This window comes from Solanum tuberosum, unplaced genomic scaffold (genome assembly GCF_000226075.1).
Source record: "Solanum tuberosum cultivar DM 1-3 516 R44 unplaced genomic scaffold, SolTub_3.0 scf00191, whole genome shotgun sequence".
Classification (NCBI taxonomy): Eukaryota; Viridiplantae; Streptophyta; class Magnoliopsida; order Solanales; family Solanaceae; genus Solanum; species Solanum tuberosum.
The window spans coordinates 315,205-337,384 of record NW_006239117.1 but is presented as its reverse complement, the minus strand read 5'-3'; the positions used below and the strand labels follow the sequence as shown (position 1 = coordinate 337,384).

Below are 22,180 nucleotides of genomic sequence, written 5' to 3'. Positions count from 1 at the left end.
TGGGCGTGGCGGTGGGGTCCTTCTACCTTTTACCTGTTTGTATATATTGAAATTAACGATTTTTGTTATTGGTTAGTTGAGTGATTAGATTTGCCCAAAATATAATAAATGAGCAAAATAATGCCAAATGGTAGAATCTTTTTTGATGTTTAGGAATTATATAATGCTGCTAGATAATAAATAAAGTGGGCAAAGAGTGGGCTAACTGCATTAAAAAAAAAAAAGTTTGGAACTAAAAAATATAACATAATCGATTACAATCTCTTCCTCTTATATTTTAATTTCTAGTTGATTCACTGTATTCGAGTCGATGATCTTTTAAAAAAGAAATTTTTTATTTTTATGAGATAGTAATAGAATTAAGATTTCATATGTTATTATTGCTTCTCTTTATACGTGCATTAAGAAATTATAAATAAGATAGATAATTTTACTAATTTATCCTTCATTCACTTTTTTTTAAAAAAAAAATTGAAACTTATAAACTTGTTTAGGTTTATAAAAAATATTAATTATATGAGTAAAATAGAAAAGAAAATTAATTGTCTTTTCTTGATTTAATAAATTTACAAGTAATTTAAAATAATAATTTATAATAAGATAGACGACTAGCAGATTTTCATCAAATCAATAAGTACAACTCAATTTTTTAGGAGATAAAACTCTTGGCTTTCAAGAAGATCCCTCTTAAAATGATTGTTAACATATTATATTCAAATGTCTGTGCATGGTAGTTTGGAAATGATACAAAATTATTTGCAGCATGAATTATGTAAGTATAAGTTTGATAAAAAAAATTAAATTATTTGTAGTATACTTCCACAGTAAGGAAATCTTTGTCACATTTAAATATTCTTTTACATAGATTAAATAATATGATTGTGAAATAAAGCCAAAAATAATTATCAACAATCGTTTACGTTTAACACAAACAACAATAGCTAATGGAATCCACATAAATTGACATTCATAGTCTCTATACGCTTAATTGTATAGTGTCAAATGTCAATAGAATTAAGTAGCACTTATTGATTGTTGACCAATAGAACGTATGAAAGAAAGGAAAAAGATTTCAGCTTTCTGACTAAGGTTGACGATTAAATTCAGTCTTTGAGACTTCATAACATAAGAAAGGCATGGAGTGCATAAATCCTTTAGAGATAGAGGCTTGCGGCGCTCTTATGGTACTAATTGTGAATGAGGAGGCAGAGGGGCAGCAATCAAAAAGCTGGTAGCGAGACTAATCACAATTTTAGGAATAGATTAACTTTCTTTCATTTTTGTTATTGAAAGTAAAAGTTATTTTGTGTAGTACCAGATTGCTTTACACTTTTCAATATTTATTCATCTCGCACTTATTGAAATTCTTCAAAAACCGCGTTCGAGAATTTCTATCAAAAAATAATTATATTTAATGTCATCATCATGTTCTCTATCACTATCAATCACTACTGTCAGTCTCTACTACAAACCACCTCCACCATCACAACAACAAGAACCACCGCTAACTACCACAAACTACTAGCATCAATCAACTTCACCATCACAATCAATTGTCATACATTGATCATATGTGCTTTTAAATTTCAAATATCTTAATATTAGTGCAAACAAAAGGAGCTAATTCTACTCTAGCCCTTTTCTTTTTGGGAGGGGAAATGGCAAGGTAAAGGCCAGCCTAAAGAGAAGGACCATTTTTTTTCCATCACAAGAAAAGGAATAAAATTGATGAAGTTACAACCTTATACGATTAAAATGAAAAAACCAAAATAATTCTATAAATAAATTCACATAAAAAATTAGTTAGTTTAATATTCATACTTCTAATTAAACCACATAAATTGAAACGAATAAACTATTTTAGACAGTAAAAATAAGAAGGATAGCATATACATCATCTTCCACATATAATTTCAAAGAAATATCTCTTCAAAATTATAAAATTAAAAAATAGATATTAATAAACAATACCAAACCACACAAGAAGTTAATTTAGATGGAAAACATGAAAATGAAAATGAAAGGAAGCTAGAAAAATGCCGAGAAAGACGGCTAAGAAAAGTCAAAATTGGGTTAAGTTATTCCGTGTTTGGATAGTCGTAAACGACTACTTTTAAGGTAAACGACGACTAAACAAACAATTCTTCTATTTCTATTCATTGAAACAAATGCCGTGTCACTTGGGTTCTATTTGGCCAACTCACTTTTTCTTTTCTTCGTTTGTCGAGAGGTGTGCATAGGTTGGTTCGATTTATTTTTATCTATTATCAATTTTTGATTTTTAAATAAATTAAACTAATGATAAAATTAATTAGATTTTTTTATCGGGTTTTGATCCTTAACAATTCGATTTTTTACTTAACCAATATCGAAAAATGCTCATAGACCATATATGAATAAATTAATAGAATTTTTTTCGATTTGATTTTTACATGTCTCTACATTTGTGTGCAAAGAAATTTTAATTGGGTATTGCTATTAGGTTTATGGTTTAATTTGGGCGATAATGCTACAATAATTTTGAGTGGAGAGATATATTGGGTGGATTTCGAAGGGAGGAAGGAGGTGTATATCTATGAATATCTTCATGTATATTTGTGTATATTCATGTATAGATGTGTGATACACACGTGACATGCAATGTAAGAATGACATTTTTTCGTCTTGATTTCGACTCCAAGCCAGTATAAAATGCCCCACTTGAAAAAAGTATAAAAATTCAAATTTAACCTAAGCTATAAATTACTTTTAAAAAATGACCATATAAATTACATTACTTTACTTTACTACTACATATAAGAGAGGAAATGTGAGGAGTTTCTCGTCACCAGGAATTGACGGAAAAGTCCTTGGAGGCTATTTTTGTAATTTCACATAAAAAAGGTAATTTAATTGATTAGCTAAATGAGTTATTGTAGCTGTCGTTCAGATTCTTGTATTGGACTAATTTGTCCTTTCAAAATACAAATACAATTTTTTTGAAAATATGAGATATTTATCTTTTAGTTGCAAGCCTTTGATTTATGATGACCACATGACTAATTTGGTGATATTTACTAGGATCAAAATTTTAATTTTAGCTCTCTATTTAATATTTACTTGAAATTAAGAAAATGACAATGATAAAATTGCATGGTATATTTTTTTAGTTTACCTTTGCTGCTTCTAAAAATTGATGAACATGGAGGAAACTATATTTACAACACTGCAATTAATGACATCTCACAAAAAGAAAGTGTAAGTCACAGTGCTTATAGTTTAGTTTTTGAATATGAAAGTTTTGATTCTAATATGTTAAGTTAATCTAATTCTATTTAATTTTAAACATTAATCGAATTATCTTTCGAGAAACATAAAATGTCATATGCACTAAAATGAAGATTAGTTAAGTATAAACATCAACTTTTAATAATAGTACATTAGGTCAATATATACTAGTTACCTTAAAAGCATGAACTCCTAACTTGAATGTTAAATTATTATAATATTCCTAACTTAGGTTGTGACTTTTTTCAAAGGGTTGTGATTTTTCGATGAGTTGTGACTTTTGCAATGGGTTGTGACTTTTTCAATAAGCTGTGAATTTTTCAAAGGGTTGTGACTTCTCGGAAAGACACATAAAAACAAGTTGTTCATACTACCCTTTGTTGACTATAAATAGAGGGGCTTCCTTTCATTTTTCAACCACAATTTTTTTTAATCTTCTACTCTTCTTCTTCTTGCATTTTAAATTTTTTGTGTGATTTGTTATGGTTGAGTGAGTTCGAAGTTTAGCGGAATATGAGGTACCACTATTCTGATGAAGTAAATCGTCTATCCTAAGAGGGTATATTCCATAACCTCAAGTACTTGAGGAAATAATTTTGATGATATAATATTAATTTTTTGCTTAATATATTAATTAGTATGTAATGCTCTAATATACGAAGTTAACATGATGTAGTCTAAATTCATTTATTTTTGTTAACAATTTCTCTTGTGATGTAGATATATGATTCTGAATATCTTTTTCCAAAATTTAGAGAATTGTCATGATTTGTTTTTTTGATGCTCAAGACAAAAGAATGACTCTATTTTATCAATGTTACTTATGTGATTTAGATTGTCAAGAAGTTTGCTTCAAAATAGTTCTTACTATATGAACATTAGACCATTTGTTTTACTTATTTACCATTTTTCCTTTGACGAATCATGCTTGGTTGAATAAATTGAAATCATTTACAATTATATGAACTTATCTTTGTTGGGTGTAAGATGAACATTTGATTATATATATGATTTCACATATACAATATATTCTTTTAATTTTTATTTTATTTTTCCGGTATAAAAAAGGAAACCTTTCTCAGTTATCGTAGTTGTTCTCTTCACATGTTCGTATGACATATAAACAGTTTAACGTGGAATACACGTGCAAAGCACATCTGGTTAGATGACAAGAAAAATACACAACAAATATCATTTATAAGATAATATTCGTGAGATACGACAAATTACATGATTGAACCTCATCAAATTGAAACAAATATATACATTGTTACATTTAACTAATAAAAATTTTCATTGACCATCTTCATTGGTTCATGTGAATAAGAGATATATAAGACGATCCACATTGAACATTCACAAAAGAATCTGTAACATTTTTTTGTGCTAAACTTATTATTCAAATCTTCACTAAAATAAGCAATACTATTTGCTATAACATATATTTTCTGAATTGGTAATCACGTGCAACGCACGTGTCAAAAAACTAGTATATATATAAACTTATGCAATGTTTTATATAGTGAGAAGTATTGAAAACACCCTTAAACTTAACGTGAATGATTGGTTTCATCCCCGAACTATTGACAGCCTTAAAACACTCCTTTACTTGACTAGTTGAACTTGAATACACCTCTGATTTTGCAATATGAGTGAAATTCACCCCTAAATTCTTACCAAAGTTTAGGGCATTTTCAACACTTATTTTAGCTTTTTAATAAGAGTTACATGCTCCTACAAGAATTTGAGACCACTTGCTATGTCATGTGACAGATCGAAAGTAAATCTAAATTAAGCTTGTCAAATAAAAAAATATTTTTTAGAATATCAATAATTTAATGATAAAACTAATAATTTCTATCAAATTCAAAATGTTCTCAAGTACTTCTCTCTTTTTTATTTTATATTATTATAGTTATTATGTATCATATATGTGATTGGAATTTGGAGTAGCACATAATTAAGAAACCAAATGAAAGAAAATTATTGAGAATGCTATTGGGCCCGTGCATCACACGAGACATTTACGGATGGGATGATGACAAATTGCTTTTGCAATAACTCTAGCCAATACCAATTATTCCTAAAACTATCAACATCTTTTTTGAGTTAAAAAAATAAAGCTCATTTTATATATAAAAAAATATTACTTTTATTCGCAATAACTCTAGCCAATAGCAATTACTCCTAAATCTATCAACATCTTTTTTGGTCAAAAAATAAAGGTTAATTTATATAGAAAAAATATTACTTTTATTTTGCAGAGAATAAACAAAGACTATGCAATGCCTAGTTTTTAAAAAGGAAAAAAAATCATAATTAAAACTTGCTAGACACTTCTGGAAATAAGAAGAAGATTCATACTTAATTAAGATTATTTCATTAGCTTTAAAGTTAAAGAAAAAATACGACGATAAGAGGAAATTGCTCGGATAGTAAACCTCTTTCACTTTCAATGATAAGATTATGAGTCTTTTTAGGAAAGGAGTAATAAAAGAAAAACTAAAATTAGTTCAAAACATAATATAAAAATTTATATTTATGGATATTTCATAAATAGTTCTTTTTGTTTTGTTTTATTATTTTGATGAGAAGTGCACATTAGCTTACTTGACAATCGAACAAAAAAAAAAGGAAAAAAGTTATAAATTAGACCTTCCTTCTTTTTCCAGAAATTTAAATTCCATATGAGATTCCCCCAAATTAGTCCAATTCAATGGAGGAATTGAAACCCTAGGCTGCAATTTATGAGAGAGCGCTGTTTTCTGAGGAAGAAGAAAGTGTTTTTTCTCATAGTAGGAAAAAGTATAAATTTCTAATGCATGTAGCAGTGGATCTGAATTCCTACTTGCAGTTTGTATTGACGGCCATAGCCGTCGTAGTAACACTACTTTACCTTGTTAAGAGCACCGCTTCTAAGTACTTTGTCGTTGACGACGACTCTAATTTTGAGTCTTCTGCTTCGCCGACGGCCGGTTTTGGTGATCGCAGAATGGACCCGGCAACGCCGGAAGGTTGCGCCGTATGCAGTAATGTCACCAAAAAACAATGCTCTCGTTGCAAGATGGTTAAGTACTGGTATGCTAATTCCTAAACATAAATACAATGTGGTGATAATATCTATACAATTATTAATTTCTCTCACTTTTTTACCTTTTTCTGCTAATACTAGTGTTATTGGTGTTGACGGCAGCTGTACATATACACACACTTAGCTTCAATCCCTCATTTGGAACAAGAAAACAGTTCTTTACTAATTTAAAATCTGTATTTTGGTTGTTGGTACAAAACTTGCAGCACTTGATTTATGGATTAAGCTCTGCATTGCTGATACATTGTGTATTGTTTTGTATGGGGTAGAATATGGAATAAGAATACATGTATTAACTACTAGACTGTTAGAAGAGGTAGTCCCTGCATAGCAATTCAAGTTTTATTAGTTACCATATGACAATCCGTACATTATTATTAGCTTCATAATAATTATACTTTGTATGTTATTATTAACCACATAACAATTTACTACCTTATCAATGTTCTATCGTTCACACTCCACACCGGTCAATCTTTTGCGAGTCTGCAATTTGGTTGGTTATAAATGCATGATTATACTTTTCTGCTTTTTCTTCTATACTATTATATAGATCCCTGATCATATAAAATAACTTCTCGCCATTGTTGTCAAAAGCTCGGTTGAGGCGTGCTCAAGTCCTCAAGTTAGGTGCAAAGTAGGGTGTACGTGTTTGCCTCAAAAGAGAGTGCACTAAACTATAAGTAATTCACCTACATTTAGTTTTTTCTTTATTCTTTTGTCTATATAATCGTTATTTGGGTTTATAGTTACTATTTTTGAACTACATCTAGGTATTCATAATTTCTTCATTAGAGCCATGCTTTATTTGTGCTATGCACTTATTGCCTCAACAAGCTTAATTGTGTTTCCCTCTCTTTTCACCTTTGACAGCACAACTTCCTGCGGCCACATATACACAATCTATAATAGCATGTCTCTCTCTCTCTTCTCTTTTTATATATATATATATATATAGGGATCTGAAGCCCAAACAGAGTTGGTGGTTTGTATGTTTACACAATCTACAATAATATCAATATCTTTACGAAGATTTTAATTTTGGATTCCATAAAATAACTTTTGCTTTATGGTGACAACAGTGACCAGTTATTGTGTCTAATTTTATAATGTAGCAATCTAGCACAATCTGCTATACTATTTATACTAAATTGTAATATAGAGCCCTGACTTGATAGAGTAATTTGACTTCAATCAATTAGTGTCCACAACGGTTACTTCTGCTTTTTTTTACAAAATCTTATATTTTACGGTATAAACACAATATGTGACGATAAATTCGTAGAGATTTTTCTCTAACGGCAGGGTTTGAATATATCCAAAGTATAATCAACTGTGACCTTGATCAATGTTGTCAATTTTTTTTTATGACAGATCAATTTCTTTGATCAATTTTGTATAGTACAAGGAAATTTTTTCCCTTTTCCCTTTTTGTAATTTGACATAACTTGTGCTCTTCACTTCAAAAAAGAGTGTGCTGTACTTCTCACTTTTCGCTTAAAGCCCAATTGACCTTGTCGCTTTGCACGTGTCACTTCTAAAAACATTCCTCAGGGGTGACCATACTTTTTTTTCCTTTTCCTTATATAGTCTGGACTCTGGAGTGCCGTGTTGGTTAACTACTGATTGGTTCTACTCTCTTTCTCTCTCTCTCTTCCTCTCATAGCTCTGAAGCTTGCCAGAGATCTCATTGGAACTCAGGGCACAAATTTAAATGCAAGGATTTACAGTTATCTGGGAAAGGCAGTTCTTTGCAAGGAAGGAAATCTTCTGCTGTTTCACTGACTCATGCTAGTGGAACCTCTAAGATTCTAGACCATTCGAAGAAGGTATACGCCATCTTAGTTAATTACACAACTATGCATTTATGTCACAACACCTGACCAAAGTTTGGTTAAATCGTTTAGGTACTTTTCCCATATGAGGAATTCTTGGAACTCTTTAACTGGGATAGCCCAGGTTTCCCACCTTGTGGGCTCCTTAATTGTGGAAACAGGTATTCCCTCAGTTACACTCCAGCCACCAAGAATTGTTTAATATGCCATCTGTTTTTGTATCTATATTTTAAATGTATTTTTGGTTCTTGTGCAGTTGCTTTGCTAATGTGGTTCTACAATGTCTGACATATACTAAACCACTTGTTGCCTACTTGTTGGAGAAAGGCCATCTGAGAGAATGTAAATCCATTTAGAAAGTATACAAGCTACCGCCTTTTTTTGAAGTAATTGGAATAGCTCTTTATGTTATGCACTTTTTTCCTCTCTTCCCTCAGGTAGGCGGAATGGTTGGTGCTTCCTTTGTGAATTTCAACACCACGTAGAATGGGCTAGTCGGAGTCAGCAGCCCTTCTCACCAATCAACATACTTTCACGGTTGCCTAATATTGGTGGTAATCTCGGGTATGGTAAGCAGGAGGATGCCCATGAATTTATGAGGTATGTTTCTTTTCATAAAGTAAATTTGATGAGTATCTTATAGGAAGTCTGATATGTATTTTCTACTATAGTGTTCACTGTGATATGTAATCAGCCGTGTTTTATGTACGGAAGGTATGGTACATAAAATAATGAAAGATTCTTTCTTTTGTAGGTTTGCTATTGACATGATGCAGTCTGTGTGCCTTGATGAATTCGGTGGAGAGAAGGCTGTTCCTCCTAACACACAGGAGACAACACTTATTCAGCACATATTTGGTGGTCACCTGCAATCTCAGGTAATTTTAATTTATGATAGAGAAGACATAAGCATGTCACTATCTAAAGTATCATAACCTCTTTCTATATACTTTATAAATGTTGCATCATCAAAATATTTTGCTAGTAACCAAATTACCCACCTAAACTTGGCACCGTTTATTCGGTGCACACCTAAACTATTCATAGTCTTGATTACCCCATCTAGATTTGGTTATTTAATAGCCTTTAGCCCTGGACAATCTCATCCCATGGAAGTGACATACAGGTGTTGCTACGTGGCACTTTTCTTTAAAATAAAATATATCTTTTACCTTTTTTTAAGATCATCTTTTTCAGTATAAAATTGGTAAAAGAAATTAGTTGGAATTCTATTATTTAGACTAAAGTTTTTATTTGGCTAAAAATATTGGAGTTTGATCAAACTTCTTACAGATATGGGCATTTGGCCCGAAAAAGACAAAATGCATAGTTGAAACAAATAGTCATTGCATTGAGAAGTACATAGTTGGAATTATTTATTCTGGCTAGAACTTTTTATTTGGCTAAAAATAATGGAGCTCTAGCCAATACAGATTTGTGTCAAAAAGAAAAAAAGGAAATATTTGGAATATAGCCACTGCGTCTAGCAAACAAATAGAAATAAATATACATTTGGAACCTATTATTTTTGCTAAACCTTTATTATTTGGCTAAAATAATGGAGTGCTAGCCAAGTCCAGGGTAATTGGGACTACAAAATATTTAGGTATCCACCGAATAAACGGTGTCAAGTTTAAGGGGATAATTAGGTATTCTGCCAAGTAATTTGTGTTTTTTTGATATGTCAAGCTGCATATGTGTTTTTGCTCTTATATTATTCTGATCTCTTCCCTTTCCTTCTCTTCCTAAATGAGTTATTTCTGTTTTTAGGTCATGTGTACAGAATGCAGTAATGTTTCAAATCAGTTTGAAAATATGATGGATCTGACAGTAGAGATTCATGGGGATGCTGAATCTTTGGAGGAGTGCTTAGATCAATTCACAGCAAGAGAATGGCTTGATGGAGATAACTTGTATAAATGTGATGGGTGAGGTTTCCCATGCCAGTGATTAATTGCATCCTTTTTACAGTCTGGAATGCCATTTTTGTGTTCTTTGAGCAATGATGTATAGTTTAATGTTTACCTTACAATGCTGATTGATTCCATTCCCAGATTTTTATGTTCATCTGTATCTAATAGCATGGTGGATTAATACAGACATATGTCACTCTTCTGTCCTATTTTTTTGACTTAGTTATTATTTCGAGAGTATTTGAAGACAATTGTCACATACATCATAAAAAAATAGTTTCCAAAATTGTGGTTGGATAGTAACTTTTATGTTAGTTTTCCAATTTATCCTATTCATTAATTCTATTGGATGGCATGCTTAATTTTACCATGTGTGAGAGTTATTTAAAGCTCACTAGTTAAATTGCTGTTGGTTGACAACCAATCAAGGCACAGTTGATTGATAGTGCTACCTAATCGTTAATCAACAACTGCGGTTGGTCTTGCAGATGCAATGACTATGTCAAAGCATGGAAGCGCCTAATGGTCAGGAGGGCACCAAATATCTTAACAATTGCCTTGAAAAGGTTTCAGGTTGGTTTCATTTTGTTGTGCTTCAATCATCTATGGTAAAGTGAACTATAAACTTTAGCCCTTAAACAAGTTTTCTTTTCCAAATAAAATTCTTGAGAGAATTAGAAGAAAGGTTCATGTCCAATTTTCATCTCCAGCAAGTCATCCCCACATCAAGGTGGTCCTCTTCCCTGGTGGGATTCTTTTGGCCATATTCCAATAACAGATGTTAGATACTACAAATAGTGGACTGCCTTTTAACTTTTCATTTAAGACAAATAGCCAACCACATGGCAACTATGTAAAATTACTTCAAATGAGTTGAACCGTTTAAGGAATCCATTCAATTCTTCAAGTGAAAGATAGAAAAAAAAGTGTGAACAGCAACCAGCAACAACCGGATTCTGAATCAATGAGTTGACCACAAGTTGATGGCAATCGAATGCATGCTAATCAACTAGTAGCTATCACCTAGATGATTTTTTTCTTCCATTGTGCCCTATCTTTAGTTCAGTTTGTATGGATACCAAGCATACCCATAGCTTGTAAAGCAAAAGGATAATTTAATCCCTAAGTGTAGTGTTTCTAATTGTTGTTATTATATATTTTTTTAGAACTGTGAAATAGAATTGCATTTCTCTATGGGATGAGTGAATTACAATAAATCAGGGATTTTCTCTCTCTTTTAACATTCCTCACCCCTAAGTTCTATTTTATTCTTGGGTGAATTACAATAACTGAGGGACTGTCTTTCTCTCTATTAACATTCCTCATCCCTAAATCCCATTTTATTCTTGGGTGAATTACAATAACTAAGGACTGTCTTTCTCTCTACTAGCATTCCTCACCCCTAAGTTCCATTTTATTCTTGGAAGCAACTCTGTGAGTTTGTGCTCTAAATTTCTGCTAGTTTTGTTTATTTATGTCCAAAATCTCTATGCAGAGTGGTAGGTTTGGCAAATTAAATAAGAGAGTGACTTTCCCTGAAACACTAGATCTCCATCCGTACATGAGCGAAACAGGAGACGGCAATGATATTTACAAGCTATATGCAGTTATTGTTCATGTGGATATGTTGAATGCGTCATTTTTCGGCCATTACATATGCTATATCAAGGATTTTCGTGGAAGTTGGTACCGGATCGATGATTGCAAGGTAGAAACATCTCATTTGCTCTACACCCTCTTGTTTATTGTTGTATGCTGTCCCAATGCACAAAATGCATTGGTTGGTTGCTGAATTTGGCATGTTGGACTTTCATTTATATTCTTTTGTGCTGATAATCTACACTGCATCTCTGAAGCTTTAAAATTTATATAAGTTGCTATATGCGGTGAAGTGCTATATTTGCCTCGATAGATCTGTTTGAACAATAAAAATATTACTACTTTCGCTTGAAGAAGCATTTTGGCTACAAGCTAGTTGTGTTCTCTCATATCTCAATTTTGTCTTATTTGTTGGCTCCTTCATTTACCTTGATGTACATGTGTCAGATGGGTGTGACATGCTTAGGGTATTTTGTGCATGCACTAAAAGTTATTTGAAACTGCCCACTCATCATATACATGCCCATTCCCAAGATAATGTACTGTAAGTAAAAAATGAAGCTTTAGGAAACTTACGCTTCTTTTAGTTTTGTGCTTAGAGATTTAAGGCGGTTTAGTAGATGTATCTAATCTGAGAAATATACTGTGTCTATTCTTTAGATTGGAATCTACTCCATGTTTTTAGCTTGTATACAAACTTGCCTGGGTATATATGTATACACAAATAAAAAGCATGAGCAACAGATAATATTGGCACCTCCCTTTGTTGTGCCACCTTTCAGAAATTGTCCGTGTCATGTAGTATGTGAGGATGTGACGCCATTTTCTCTATTTAGCTATTGAATCTCATGTTTTTTGAGTCTGCAACAAATAGTTAAGTGGAATTGTGTTATATCATTTTACTTTTGGTGTAAAGTACAATGTATAGAAGATACAGATGAGATTATAGGTGGTCTTTGTTCCCTTCTGTAATATGTTCTGTGTCCCTTTTGATGGTCTTTAGCACCCCTTAATGCTGAGGAATACAACAGTACCAATTTCAAAATAAATAAATAATGTCAAAGTGCATGAGCCTTAGTAAAGGTCATCACTTAATATTCTACCTCAAGCAGCATAATCTCAGTATAATGTGACATTCCTTCATATAGACGATTTATTTTTCCTTTTCATACCTTTTCATTTATTACTTTAAATATTCACGTGCGACTTTATTTTACAAATTTTGTTAGGTGGTTAATGTTGATTTGGATGAAGTGCTTTCTCAAGGAGCATACATGCTCTTATATAGCAGGTAACTTTCTTTAGACCATGATCTGATTGATCTGTCATCTGTATGTATATCATGTCTATTTAACATGTTGTATTGAATGATCTTGATTCGCGTTTGCTTTTGACAGGATCTACCCTCGGCGAACATCCTTATTTCCTCTTGGACCTTTAGAGAAAGAAGACCAAGATACACGTAAAGTGGAAGACAAACCGGGTTCCACAGACCAACATGTTGAATGTCTCAGTGAAACGGGGTCTCCGGCTACAGTTGTTAATTCTTTTTCACCGCCAACTCTTAATGGTTCAGAATCTAAGATCATTGGGGACAAAGAGGAGCTATTCTCCTTGACCAACCCCGAGGACAGAATGGAGGATCAGGAGGTAGATTTTGTGGCAAGTTCTCATGTCCAGCAGGAGCTGCAGGATGTTAAACCATACACTGCAGCTATAGGAACTTCTTTCCCTAGAGTGGTATCCAGTAGTTCCTTTGGGGGTAGTTTTTCGGCTGAAGCTGACATTCAAGAATGTGAAACAATATCCCCTGTTTCTGACAGTAAAGATGATACTGAACCATGTCAAAGAACCACCAATGACTGTCTTTTGAATTCTTCTTTTAAGGAGGATTCTGTAGCCACAAATGGTGAAATTCTGGATGATGCTTCATCCTCTGCGTCAAAATTTGGGGGCATCTCAGACAATGAGAAGTTACAAAATTCTTCTGAAATGCCAAACATAGCTAACCAGAAAGAAAAAAAATCATCTCATGGAATCCACAATGTGGTCCTGAAATCACATGGAGGGAGTTTCTCTGGAGCAAAGTCGAAGCCACTGTTTTCCCCTGGGTTTCTTGGGAAACGTCCATTGAACCAATGTGCCAAGAAAGATGTCTCATGGAAAGTTTGCAATAGCACACTTAATGGTCTGACAAATGCCTGTACCAAGCCTGAATTGTCTGGTGAAAACCACATGGATATGGATGACCAAGATACTAATGTGGAAATAAAAAATTCCGAGTCTAGTAATGTGTCAATTGAACAAGCTGCAATTTCTCTTAATGAGACTAACCATTTGTAAATCTGGGGAATCAAGTCACCTTGGGAATGGAGATTCTGCTGTCCCTGTTGAATGTGATTGGAGCAACAATCAGCTATCAGCAATAGCTAGTGCCTGGGCTTAGATAGTAAATCTTATGGATGAGCTGAAATAGAACCTCTTAAGTGTCAAGGAAGAAGTTGGATAGCTCCTACAAGAATTCAGAGAAGATTACTTGTGTCAAAATTATATATTATGATTGTTTTCCCATTTAACCCCTTTTTAAGTTTTCTAGAGGTCTAATTCTTTACCACAAGGGGGCACTGCATAGCTTTCTCTTTCAACATTGTCAGAGAGCCTCTTCAGATGTTGACAGTAAACTGGAAAAAATCATGGTACCCCCCTTGTCACAATAGAACAAGCTGGGAATTTTTTCCAGGGTTTCAATATTTGAAGGAATCTTGGATAAACTTGTGTCCTTTTGGCTGGGTTCATCTAGCGAGAAGGAATTGTCCACAATACATTTGTGGCATGGATAGAAGTGCCATAATTTTGAGAAGTTCCATTAATTGGATGTTGTTATTGGTGCCTAAGCATCTGTTGTAAATGCTAATTCTTTTGTTCTTATAGTTGTTCAGCACTGGGTGCTGTAGTTTAGAATGATAATTCTTGTTTACTTCTCATTTAGCAGCAAAGTTTAGAAGATTGCGGGGTGGGATGTGGTTAAGGGGATGGAAGTGGTACAGCTAGTTGTAAGTCGTTTGTCAGGTCTGCCACATCTTTCACATGTTTTAGGTTCGACTTTCACTGAACGTACTCATATAGTCATTTGTTCTCTAAGATTGAGAAAACACTGTTTGAATCATTTATACTGGTCCATTTGGTTATTGAATGTATCTTTTCGATCTCAGTTTAAGTTTTACATGGTGATGAGGAGAGGCCTCGTGTGTGTGTTTTCTTTTCTTTTTTCCTGTGTGGGGTTGCATTGGGTTCAGGGAGTTTCCTGAGTGATTGTGCAGCAGTTGTAGGTGCTTCTGTGAGGGGCAAGGGAAGGCTGCAAGTAAGTAAGTTTTTACCTACTTTGAATCTTCATTAACAAGATTCATTTAACCTTATTGTGAAATTATTGGAATTTGAAACAAGTGATGCACAATGGTCCTAGAATAAATCTATGATCTACTCTATCTTCTGTTGACTTAGTTCACTACAGCACAATCCTTTCGAATTTCACCAAGATTTCCAGTTTTGACCCCGAACCTTCCTAGCTTTGTCATGGCAGCAATGAAGACTCTTTCAAAAGCTGTCTTGTTTGATGCAAACAAATTGACTATATTCCTTGATCCCCTTTTAGTATACAGTGTCTGGTCTGAAGTGAACAGCCCTTTCCCCCTCTGAAGATTCTTGAAATACATGTTATCAAACACTTGAGGGGTATCTGGATCTAAGGGGATAACTACTCCAGGAGATGCATTCTGTGGGCACATTTCTTGTAGTTCCTTAGCATAGATTGAATCAATTGTTGGATCAACCTTGCGTTTGCTGTTAAAGCTGTATATCCTGCTTGAGAACTGGTTGCAATGTGAAAATCCTAGTGTATGTGCTCCTGCATAAATCGTGATAATTTTATTGTATCTTTTGCCAATGAAGAAAGAAGAAATTGTAAGAGGGGTGAAGTACCAGAGAGGGCAATCAAATGTCTGATAGAGAGACCACGAGAGGCAAACATAGGAAGGAGCTTCTTCAAGTGAAACTCAGAGTGAGGTAAATTGTTAGGTACACTATTTTGTGAAGAAACTCTGCCATCCCTTCTTCCTAATTCAACAGCATAATGTGGTCCTCCTGCCTACACATACATACATCCAATGCTCAACTATTAGCTAGATTATTCGTCTTCGAGTATAGTCACAAACATAAGTAAAGAGTATATTGTTTACCAATGCAACAACATCTCTAGTAGCCATGGCTAAAATATCAGCACATGATACTTTGTTCTTGCAAGCAGGAACATTATCAACTGCAGCTTTAGCTTTAATAACAGCGTCATATCCATCTCCAGCAAGTGATATATTGTCTGGATGATCCTTTTCTGCTGTGTTATTTCCTGAGGATCTCAGTATGATCGAAGCATCACAACCCTGACATTATCATATACACTATTAATTCATACTATTACAACATACTCAGTATAATCTCACGGGTCTGGGGAGGGTGGTGCATACACAACGGTTTGCTACAAAGATGGAATAAAATGAACCTATTTTTTTAAAAGTATATATACCTGAATAAAACAATCATGGAAGAAGAGTCTAAGAGTTGCAGCTGCTGTAACAATGGTCTGTCTGTACTTCTGTTCAACTGCTGATCGGACGATGGACTCTACGTTCGGACACGAATTCCGATAAAAATCGCGATGGAGCTGAGCATTAATACAACTTTTATTGGACACGATAGAGAGTAGAAGAAGAAGGAGAAGGATTAAGTGAAGAAACTGACTTCTACTGATCAACCTATCCATTATTTCTTAGTGTAATTTCTTTTGAAAGGTTTAATGAGACTTTATATAAATAGTAGTACTAATTAATTTCACTTAAACTATATCAAATGGACTAATTTTTAATTTGTGAAGTGATAGTAAATTTTTCACCGAATCAGTTCACTGAGAAATACATGGTGGAAAATAGATTTTCATTGAAATACTGAAATGTGAAAACACTACTATTTTTTCCTTTCTCATCAATTCAATAAATAGTACTTAATTTTTATTGTTGTGTTGTAAAAGTAAAAGTAATCTAAAGCTTGTATTTATTCCAACATGGCATACAAATCTCTAATTAAATTTATAATATTCCCCCAAAGAAGCAAAAAATGAATTGGGATTGTTATAAAGACAACACAAAATAAACATTCAATTTGACATAAAAAAAAAGTAGTAAAAAGGCAAAAACAAATATAGGAAGTTGTTAGTTAGTGACTAGGGATGAAGAAAGCACTAAAGAAGTCACATGCATGCACCACTATAATAAAAACATCAAATGACAGCATATCTCCTCTCATTTTTGCCCTACACTTGTTTGGAAAATGATTTGACATCTATCTTTTTATAATTGTGGGAGAATCTTACATAAGATTGAGAAGTACTAATAATTAATTAAAAGAAATTCATATTACAAAACCAAAACGACATAAGAAAAGGGATTATAATTTTTCTAACTACCACACTATATATGGGGATATGGCCATATATGTTTTGTCCATTAATTTGATGTTTTTGTTGTTATTTGGCTTCTCGTTCGATATCTTGTATCAGTATTGAGGTCTGATTAAATTTAACTTTGAGTATTGCCATAATTTAAAAGGTTATAGTCCCTCTGAGAAGGTTGTATACGTTTTTGGTTTCTTTGTAGCTTTTTTTAACTTTGAGTACTGTCGTAATTTAAGAGGTTGTAGTCCTCTAAGAAGAAGGTTGTATAAGTATTTGATTTCTCGCTCGATATTTATAGCTTTTTCTTATGATTTTAAAGGGAAAAAATACTTTTTGAAAATTAAAATTATTCTTGTCACATCAAACTAACTAATCTGATCTTGTCATACCATAATTATTCTTTAACACGGATTATTTTATCCTATGAGGTACGATTGACGGAATGGGCTTGAACAATTTTTCTGGATTAAAAATATAATACTATATTATTAATTAATCCTATTCATAATTTTGTATTTTCTCATTATAATAATTCAAGATTGTTACTATAATCCACGTCTCTAAATGCACTATTATTCAATATAATAAAATAATAAAGTCTACCTCCTCTTAGAATTAACTTTAACATTTATACTTGTTTTATTATTTTCCCCATCCTCTCCCCTTCCCCTCCACTTCCTCTTTTCAACAAAGTAATTGGAAATCAGGAATATGGAATGGAGGAGGGAAAAAAAGAAGAATTAAAAAAAAAGTTGACTTTTACATATTGATGGTGTAAAGTTTTATTTTCTTTTTACATTATTAAATTACTTAAAAAATTACTACAACAATTCTTTCATACCTACTTAGCTACAAAAACAAATTACAAGTAATAAAAAAAAAAAGTCCCGAAAAATTCTTGGCATGGAGCGCTTCCCCAGAATAGTTCTATGCGGTGCAAATTCAGAATGTCAGATTCCAACGTAGATATCGGACACGGGAAAGAAAAAAGGTCCCAACATGTTGAAATAGTGAGGCACACATGCATGTACTTGGTTTTCTGCATTTTTTGTTTGTATTATCTCATTCTCATGTCCTTGTTTTTGGCTGTCACAAGTGAACAATAAATATCAATCTATAATCTCTAAAAGTGATCTTTAATGTGCCTGCATGTGACAATCATAGTCAACAAGAGTATATGTCCTACGTCTCAAATTAAATTATTTTCTCACAATATTCTCGAAAAAATTGCAGGGATGATTTTTAGATATTTGTAGTGTGATGACAAAACTGGTGCATTCCCACATCGGTCGGTGAGTGGTGGATTATTTGATCTTCTCATCTCACCTCATAAACCAACATTTGGGATTGAATTATGTTCGCGCGATTCATAATATCAAAGTAAGGTCCATCCCAATTTATGATTTATATCAACCTTTTATCAACCATAAAAGAAGAAAGGAGCCAAATCACAAAAGCCTATGGAATTTACTGATTTGCTGTTGAATTATGTCCATTTCTAATATCAAGTTAAAGGTGTGGAGCATCATGACAACCTAGAAAAGTAAACAATTGACTTTAAGGAAACTAATCAAAATATGGTAGCACTGCCAATGTGGGGAAAACAACAACAACAACATACCATGTGTGGAAGTTGAAACAATTAACTGACATTCTTTTTTATTATTATTAATAACTTCAAATGTTGAGCTAGGAAATGAACAAAATGGTTACAAAGAGAACAGATTCTCTTCTAAATCAAGCTCACATCAAATAATCTAAACAAATTTACCTCATGAGTAACCAAGAAAATTAGACAATAGAGACGTAACGTAGTCAATTACAACAACATACCCAGTGTAGTCCCACAAGTGCGGGTCTGGGGAGGATAGGATGTACGCAGACCTTACCCTACCTTTGTGAGGTAGAGAGGTGGTTTCCATTGACCCTCGGCTGACATAGTCATTCTGCTACTTTTTAAAATCAAAGCTCACATCAACTAATTTACAAAGTTCACTCGAAAATCTTCTTCGTACACGAATTCCTTTTATGATCCGGTTAGCTTTACCTCTTCTCTCCACACATGCATCTACCGGCTTGCAGAGCAAAATAGGTCAAAATGATGTCAGCACCAGCTCGTCGAAGGCACATCAATGATTCCATCATAACCCTTTCTTCATCAATCATTTTCAGAACCCCTCCTGCTTTAATCATCGAGTATTCACCTGAAACCTGTGAAGAAAGAAACCCGAGAAACTGTAGAAGACAATAGCGTAGAAATGAAGGCGAAAACTAGTGTTCAAGGATATTGGCAGAAATTGATTTTCAGATACCAGAAACTGTAAAAGAAGATGATGATAGGGTATCATATAAAGAATATGGAAATGAGTTTCTAATGAAGATATGTCATGTCACAAGTTCCATTTTTTGTTTAATAGACTCCCAATTTGCATGACGATTGAAAGACGCCTTCTCTATGATGGTTGATGGTGTGTGAATTAGTCCACTAGCAAGTATATTCAATACACCAGAGTGCTACTTTATCAAACTGTTATATTTAACCGAACTGAACAATTCAACAGTTCTGCAAAAACAAAGTCTTAAACTTTTAATGCATCATTCATTAAAATCATTCACTTGGCAAAGCATTTAGATCTATTTGGAAGCAAGGGTCATTTATCAGGAAAAAGAGCTTTCTTTACCCTCAGAGTCCCTTATGCTTGTAAACAAACGGGCAAGAGTCAGAAATACTAAGTGCAGCATTGACGAAAAATACTGAGAGCATAGTGCCCCAGAAATCTTCCTGAATTCTGCAGAGCAATAACTCAAGTCTAGACTGTACAAAGGTTTCAGATTCCAAAATTCGTGACAAATATATTCTTCAAGAAAGAAAATAACGTGCAAGTAAATTGAAGAGATCTCAAATCTGTCACACAGAAGCATCGGAAGCCTTGAGTGAAATTGTTGGACTTATTATTGCAACTCATCTAAATGGCAATGCTGAATATGAAGTAACTCTTCTTAAGCACAAACTTAAAAACAAACTAGAGTTCCATTGCATCCCTCAAGCCATTTGGTGGACGTTTGGCTTGAAAGAACTTTTGAAGGCTATAGGAGAAATTTACATAGCCTTAAACAAAGATATTCAGTATTATTTTGCTAGTTTTTTGGTGCAACCTGGTTATTGTACAGGATGTTGATGCAACTTTTTAGATACAAGAGGGGATCTGCACAATCAGTAGCTATGTTTTCTTGCACTGGCTAGTGCAAACATTTAAAAAATCTTTGATTACTTATAAAAAAGATGATGACAAACAAACTAAATGAACATCTGAGTACCTGATAGGCAGCTATGGGCAAAGGAGATTTATCCCGAAGAAGCCTAATAATATCCAAATAAGGCAAACCTGGTTTAACCTGATATGCAAAAAAAAAAAGAAAAAAAAAGAAGCAGCAGTTTTAGAAGAATAGTATACTTCCAAATTTCTGCAGAACAACAAATGCGATACTAACAAGAAGAATATCAGCTCCTTCAGACTCATCTGCTTGCAGCTCAACTAATGCTTCTCTGTAATTTGCGGGGTTCATCTGATAACTGCATGTGAAAACCAAGTTCACAGACACTCATTTTGTCTACATAATGAATGATATTTGATAAAAGGAAAATAATAATAGTCTGTTCAGTACGTTTTCTTGTCTCCAAAACGTGGATTTGAATCTAAAGCCTCTCTGAAAGGTCCATAAAAGGAGCTTGCATACCTGCAATATAATTCAAGCTAACAAGTCAAAAAAAGAGATGGAAGTTGAGTTTCAATATCAAAGAATCCATAAAAGCAAAAAAATAAAAATAAACAAAGCTCTGAGTTCTAAGTTGTTAGACCACTAATGTCCGGAACCATTGGAGAGACTGATCATCAAATTCTCTTACATGAAAAGAACCAGATCTTACGCTACCTCCGAGTGCTTACATTAAAAAATAAAATGAGAAGTTACCATATGATGCTGCTAACCCATTTAGGCTTGATCTAAGATGTAAGATATACTTCTCAATATACAAGCGGGGTAAAGCACAAACATAGAAAAATTGCCTCATTGAATACTGAATCTATATGCAAACAACTAAATATTTCCAGGACTTATATATAATATCTATATTGACAGAACTTATGAGTTTTGAAAATTACTTTGCCGTATAGGACATGATCGACACATGCTGAAATCCTTCAGCATCAAGAGCTGCTCGAATTGCTCCGACACGACCATCCATCATGTCACTCGGACTGACAACATCTGCTCCTGCTCTGGCCTAAGATAAAAGAAGAGGAAATAACAAGATCAGACACTACATTTTGATAAAAAAAATTATCAACAAAATGCATGCAAGCATAAAAGAGCGAAGGGAAAATGAACAGACACCTGATTTATACCTGATTTTAATTTAGAAAAGCTTTATATTCATTATTCTCAACGACAAAGCAAGTTCAAGAGCTAGCATCATCAATTGGAAAGATTACTGAACTTAATCATATTTTAGGATATTTTATTCAATGTTGTAATTTGGTTACTCCTGTTTTTTTTTTTAAAAGTTAAAAAGCAGTGTTTTTTCGCAGCTAGTTTCTTCTTTTCAGTTGTTTGAGGTCCTATTGGGCTTCTATGCTGTTATATTGAACTTGCAAGTTGTGGTTCAGATTCTTGTGGATACGCAGACAAACAAGTATACATAAGAGCAGTAATTGAGAACCCTAGATGTGTTCATTACCACCTGGTTTGACTGACAACGAAATGACTTAGTTTGCAAGCTAATGGCCTAGTTATTGAAGATTCGAGAGTAGTATTCAGACAGACACTCCCCTGTGAAGTTACTAACATGACACTGTTTGAAAGTTAATTCCAGAGTGACATCCAGTACTACATGTGGTACCGCTTAAAATAAAACTAAACGGTGTTTTTTTCCCAATTTTCTCTCTAATACAATACCCCCACCCACCCACCC

At 33.4% G+C, this 22,180-nt stretch overlaps 3 protein-coding genes across 4 annotated transcripts in view; 1 reads left to right on the top strand and 2 right to left on the bottom strand.

The window, feature by feature from the left end:
• Positions 1-5,881: 5,881 nt before the first annotated feature.
• LOC102605211 (ubiquitin carboxyl-terminal hydrolase 18-like) lies at positions 5,882-14,902 on the top strand. Its single transcript, XM_006355127.2, has 11 exons — positions 5,882-6,345; positions 8,025-8,187; positions 8,266-8,354; positions 8,450-8,535; positions 8,631-8,793; positions 8,948-9,071; positions 9,964-10,121; positions 10,595-10,679; positions 11,602-11,814; positions 12,935-12,996; positions 13,103-14,902. The coding sequence occupies exons 1-11, from the start codon at positions 6,086-6,088 to the stop codon at positions 14,046-14,048; spliced, it is 2,349 nt and encodes a 782-aa protein (XP_006355189.1). The 5' UTR covers positions 5,882-6,085; the 3' UTR covers positions 14,049-14,902.
• A 171-nt stretch (positions 14,903-15,073) lies between these two features.
• On the bottom strand, positions 15,074-17,056 carry LOC102594915 (peroxidase 45-like). The gene is made up of 4 exons (XM_015312218.1): positions 16,285-17,056; positions 15,941-16,141; positions 15,684-15,849; positions 15,074-15,609 (listed from the first exon to the last, which is right to left on the bottom strand). Exons 1-4 carry the CDS (start codon positions 16,519-16,521, stop codon positions 15,203-15,205), a joined length of 1,011 nt encoding a protein of 336 aa, XP_015167704.1. The 5' UTR covers positions 16,522-17,056; the 3' UTR covers positions 15,074-15,202.
• Positions 17,057-18,941: 1,885 nt separating this feature from the next.
• The window catches only part of LOC102604643 (delta-aminolevulinic acid dehydratase, chloroplastic), an 11,938-nt gene continuing 8,699 nt past the window's right edge, over positions 18,942-22,180 (bottom strand). For both annotated transcript variants that reach the window (XM_006355125.2, XM_006355126.2), the window contains exons 9-13: positions 21,372-21,493; positions 20,875-20,946; positions 20,701-20,782; positions 20,527-20,604; positions 18,942-19,419 (exon numbers count right to left, since the gene is read on the bottom strand). In XM_006355125.2, the coding sequence (XP_006355187.1) occupies positions 19,252-19,419; positions 20,527-20,604; positions 20,701-20,782; positions 20,875-20,946; positions 21,372-21,493 (522 nt within the window). In that variant the 3' untranslated portion in view covers positions 18,942-19,251. The remainder of the gene's footprint in view (positions 19,420-20,526; positions 20,605-20,700; positions 20,783-20,874; positions 20,947-21,371; positions 21,494-22,180) is intronic.

Coding starts and splice junctions, on each gene's coding strand:
- LOC102605211 (XM_006355127.2), top strand. CDS start 6,086: ATGCATGTAGCAGTGGATCTGAATTCCTACTTGCAGTTTGTATTGACG. Junction 6,346..8,024: donor TGCAAGATGGTTAAGTACTG/GTATGCTAATTC, acceptor TTCCTCTCATAG/CTCTGAAGCTTGCCAGAGAT. Junction 8,188..8,265: donor TTCTAGACCATTCGAAGAAG/GTATACGCCATC, acceptor TAAATCGTTTAG/GTACTTTTCCCATATGAGGA.
- LOC102594915 (XM_015312218.1), bottom strand. CDS start 16,521: ATGGATAGGTTGATCAGTAGAAGTCAGTTTCTTCACTTAATCCTTCTC. Junction 16,142..16,284: donor TCCATGATTGTTTTATTCAG/GTATATATACTT, acceptor TGATAATGTCAG/GGTTGTGATGCTTCGATCAT. Junction 15,610..15,683: donor ACATTTGATTGCCCTCTCTG/GTACTTCACCCC, acceptor CGATTTATGCAG/GAGCACATACACTAGGATTT.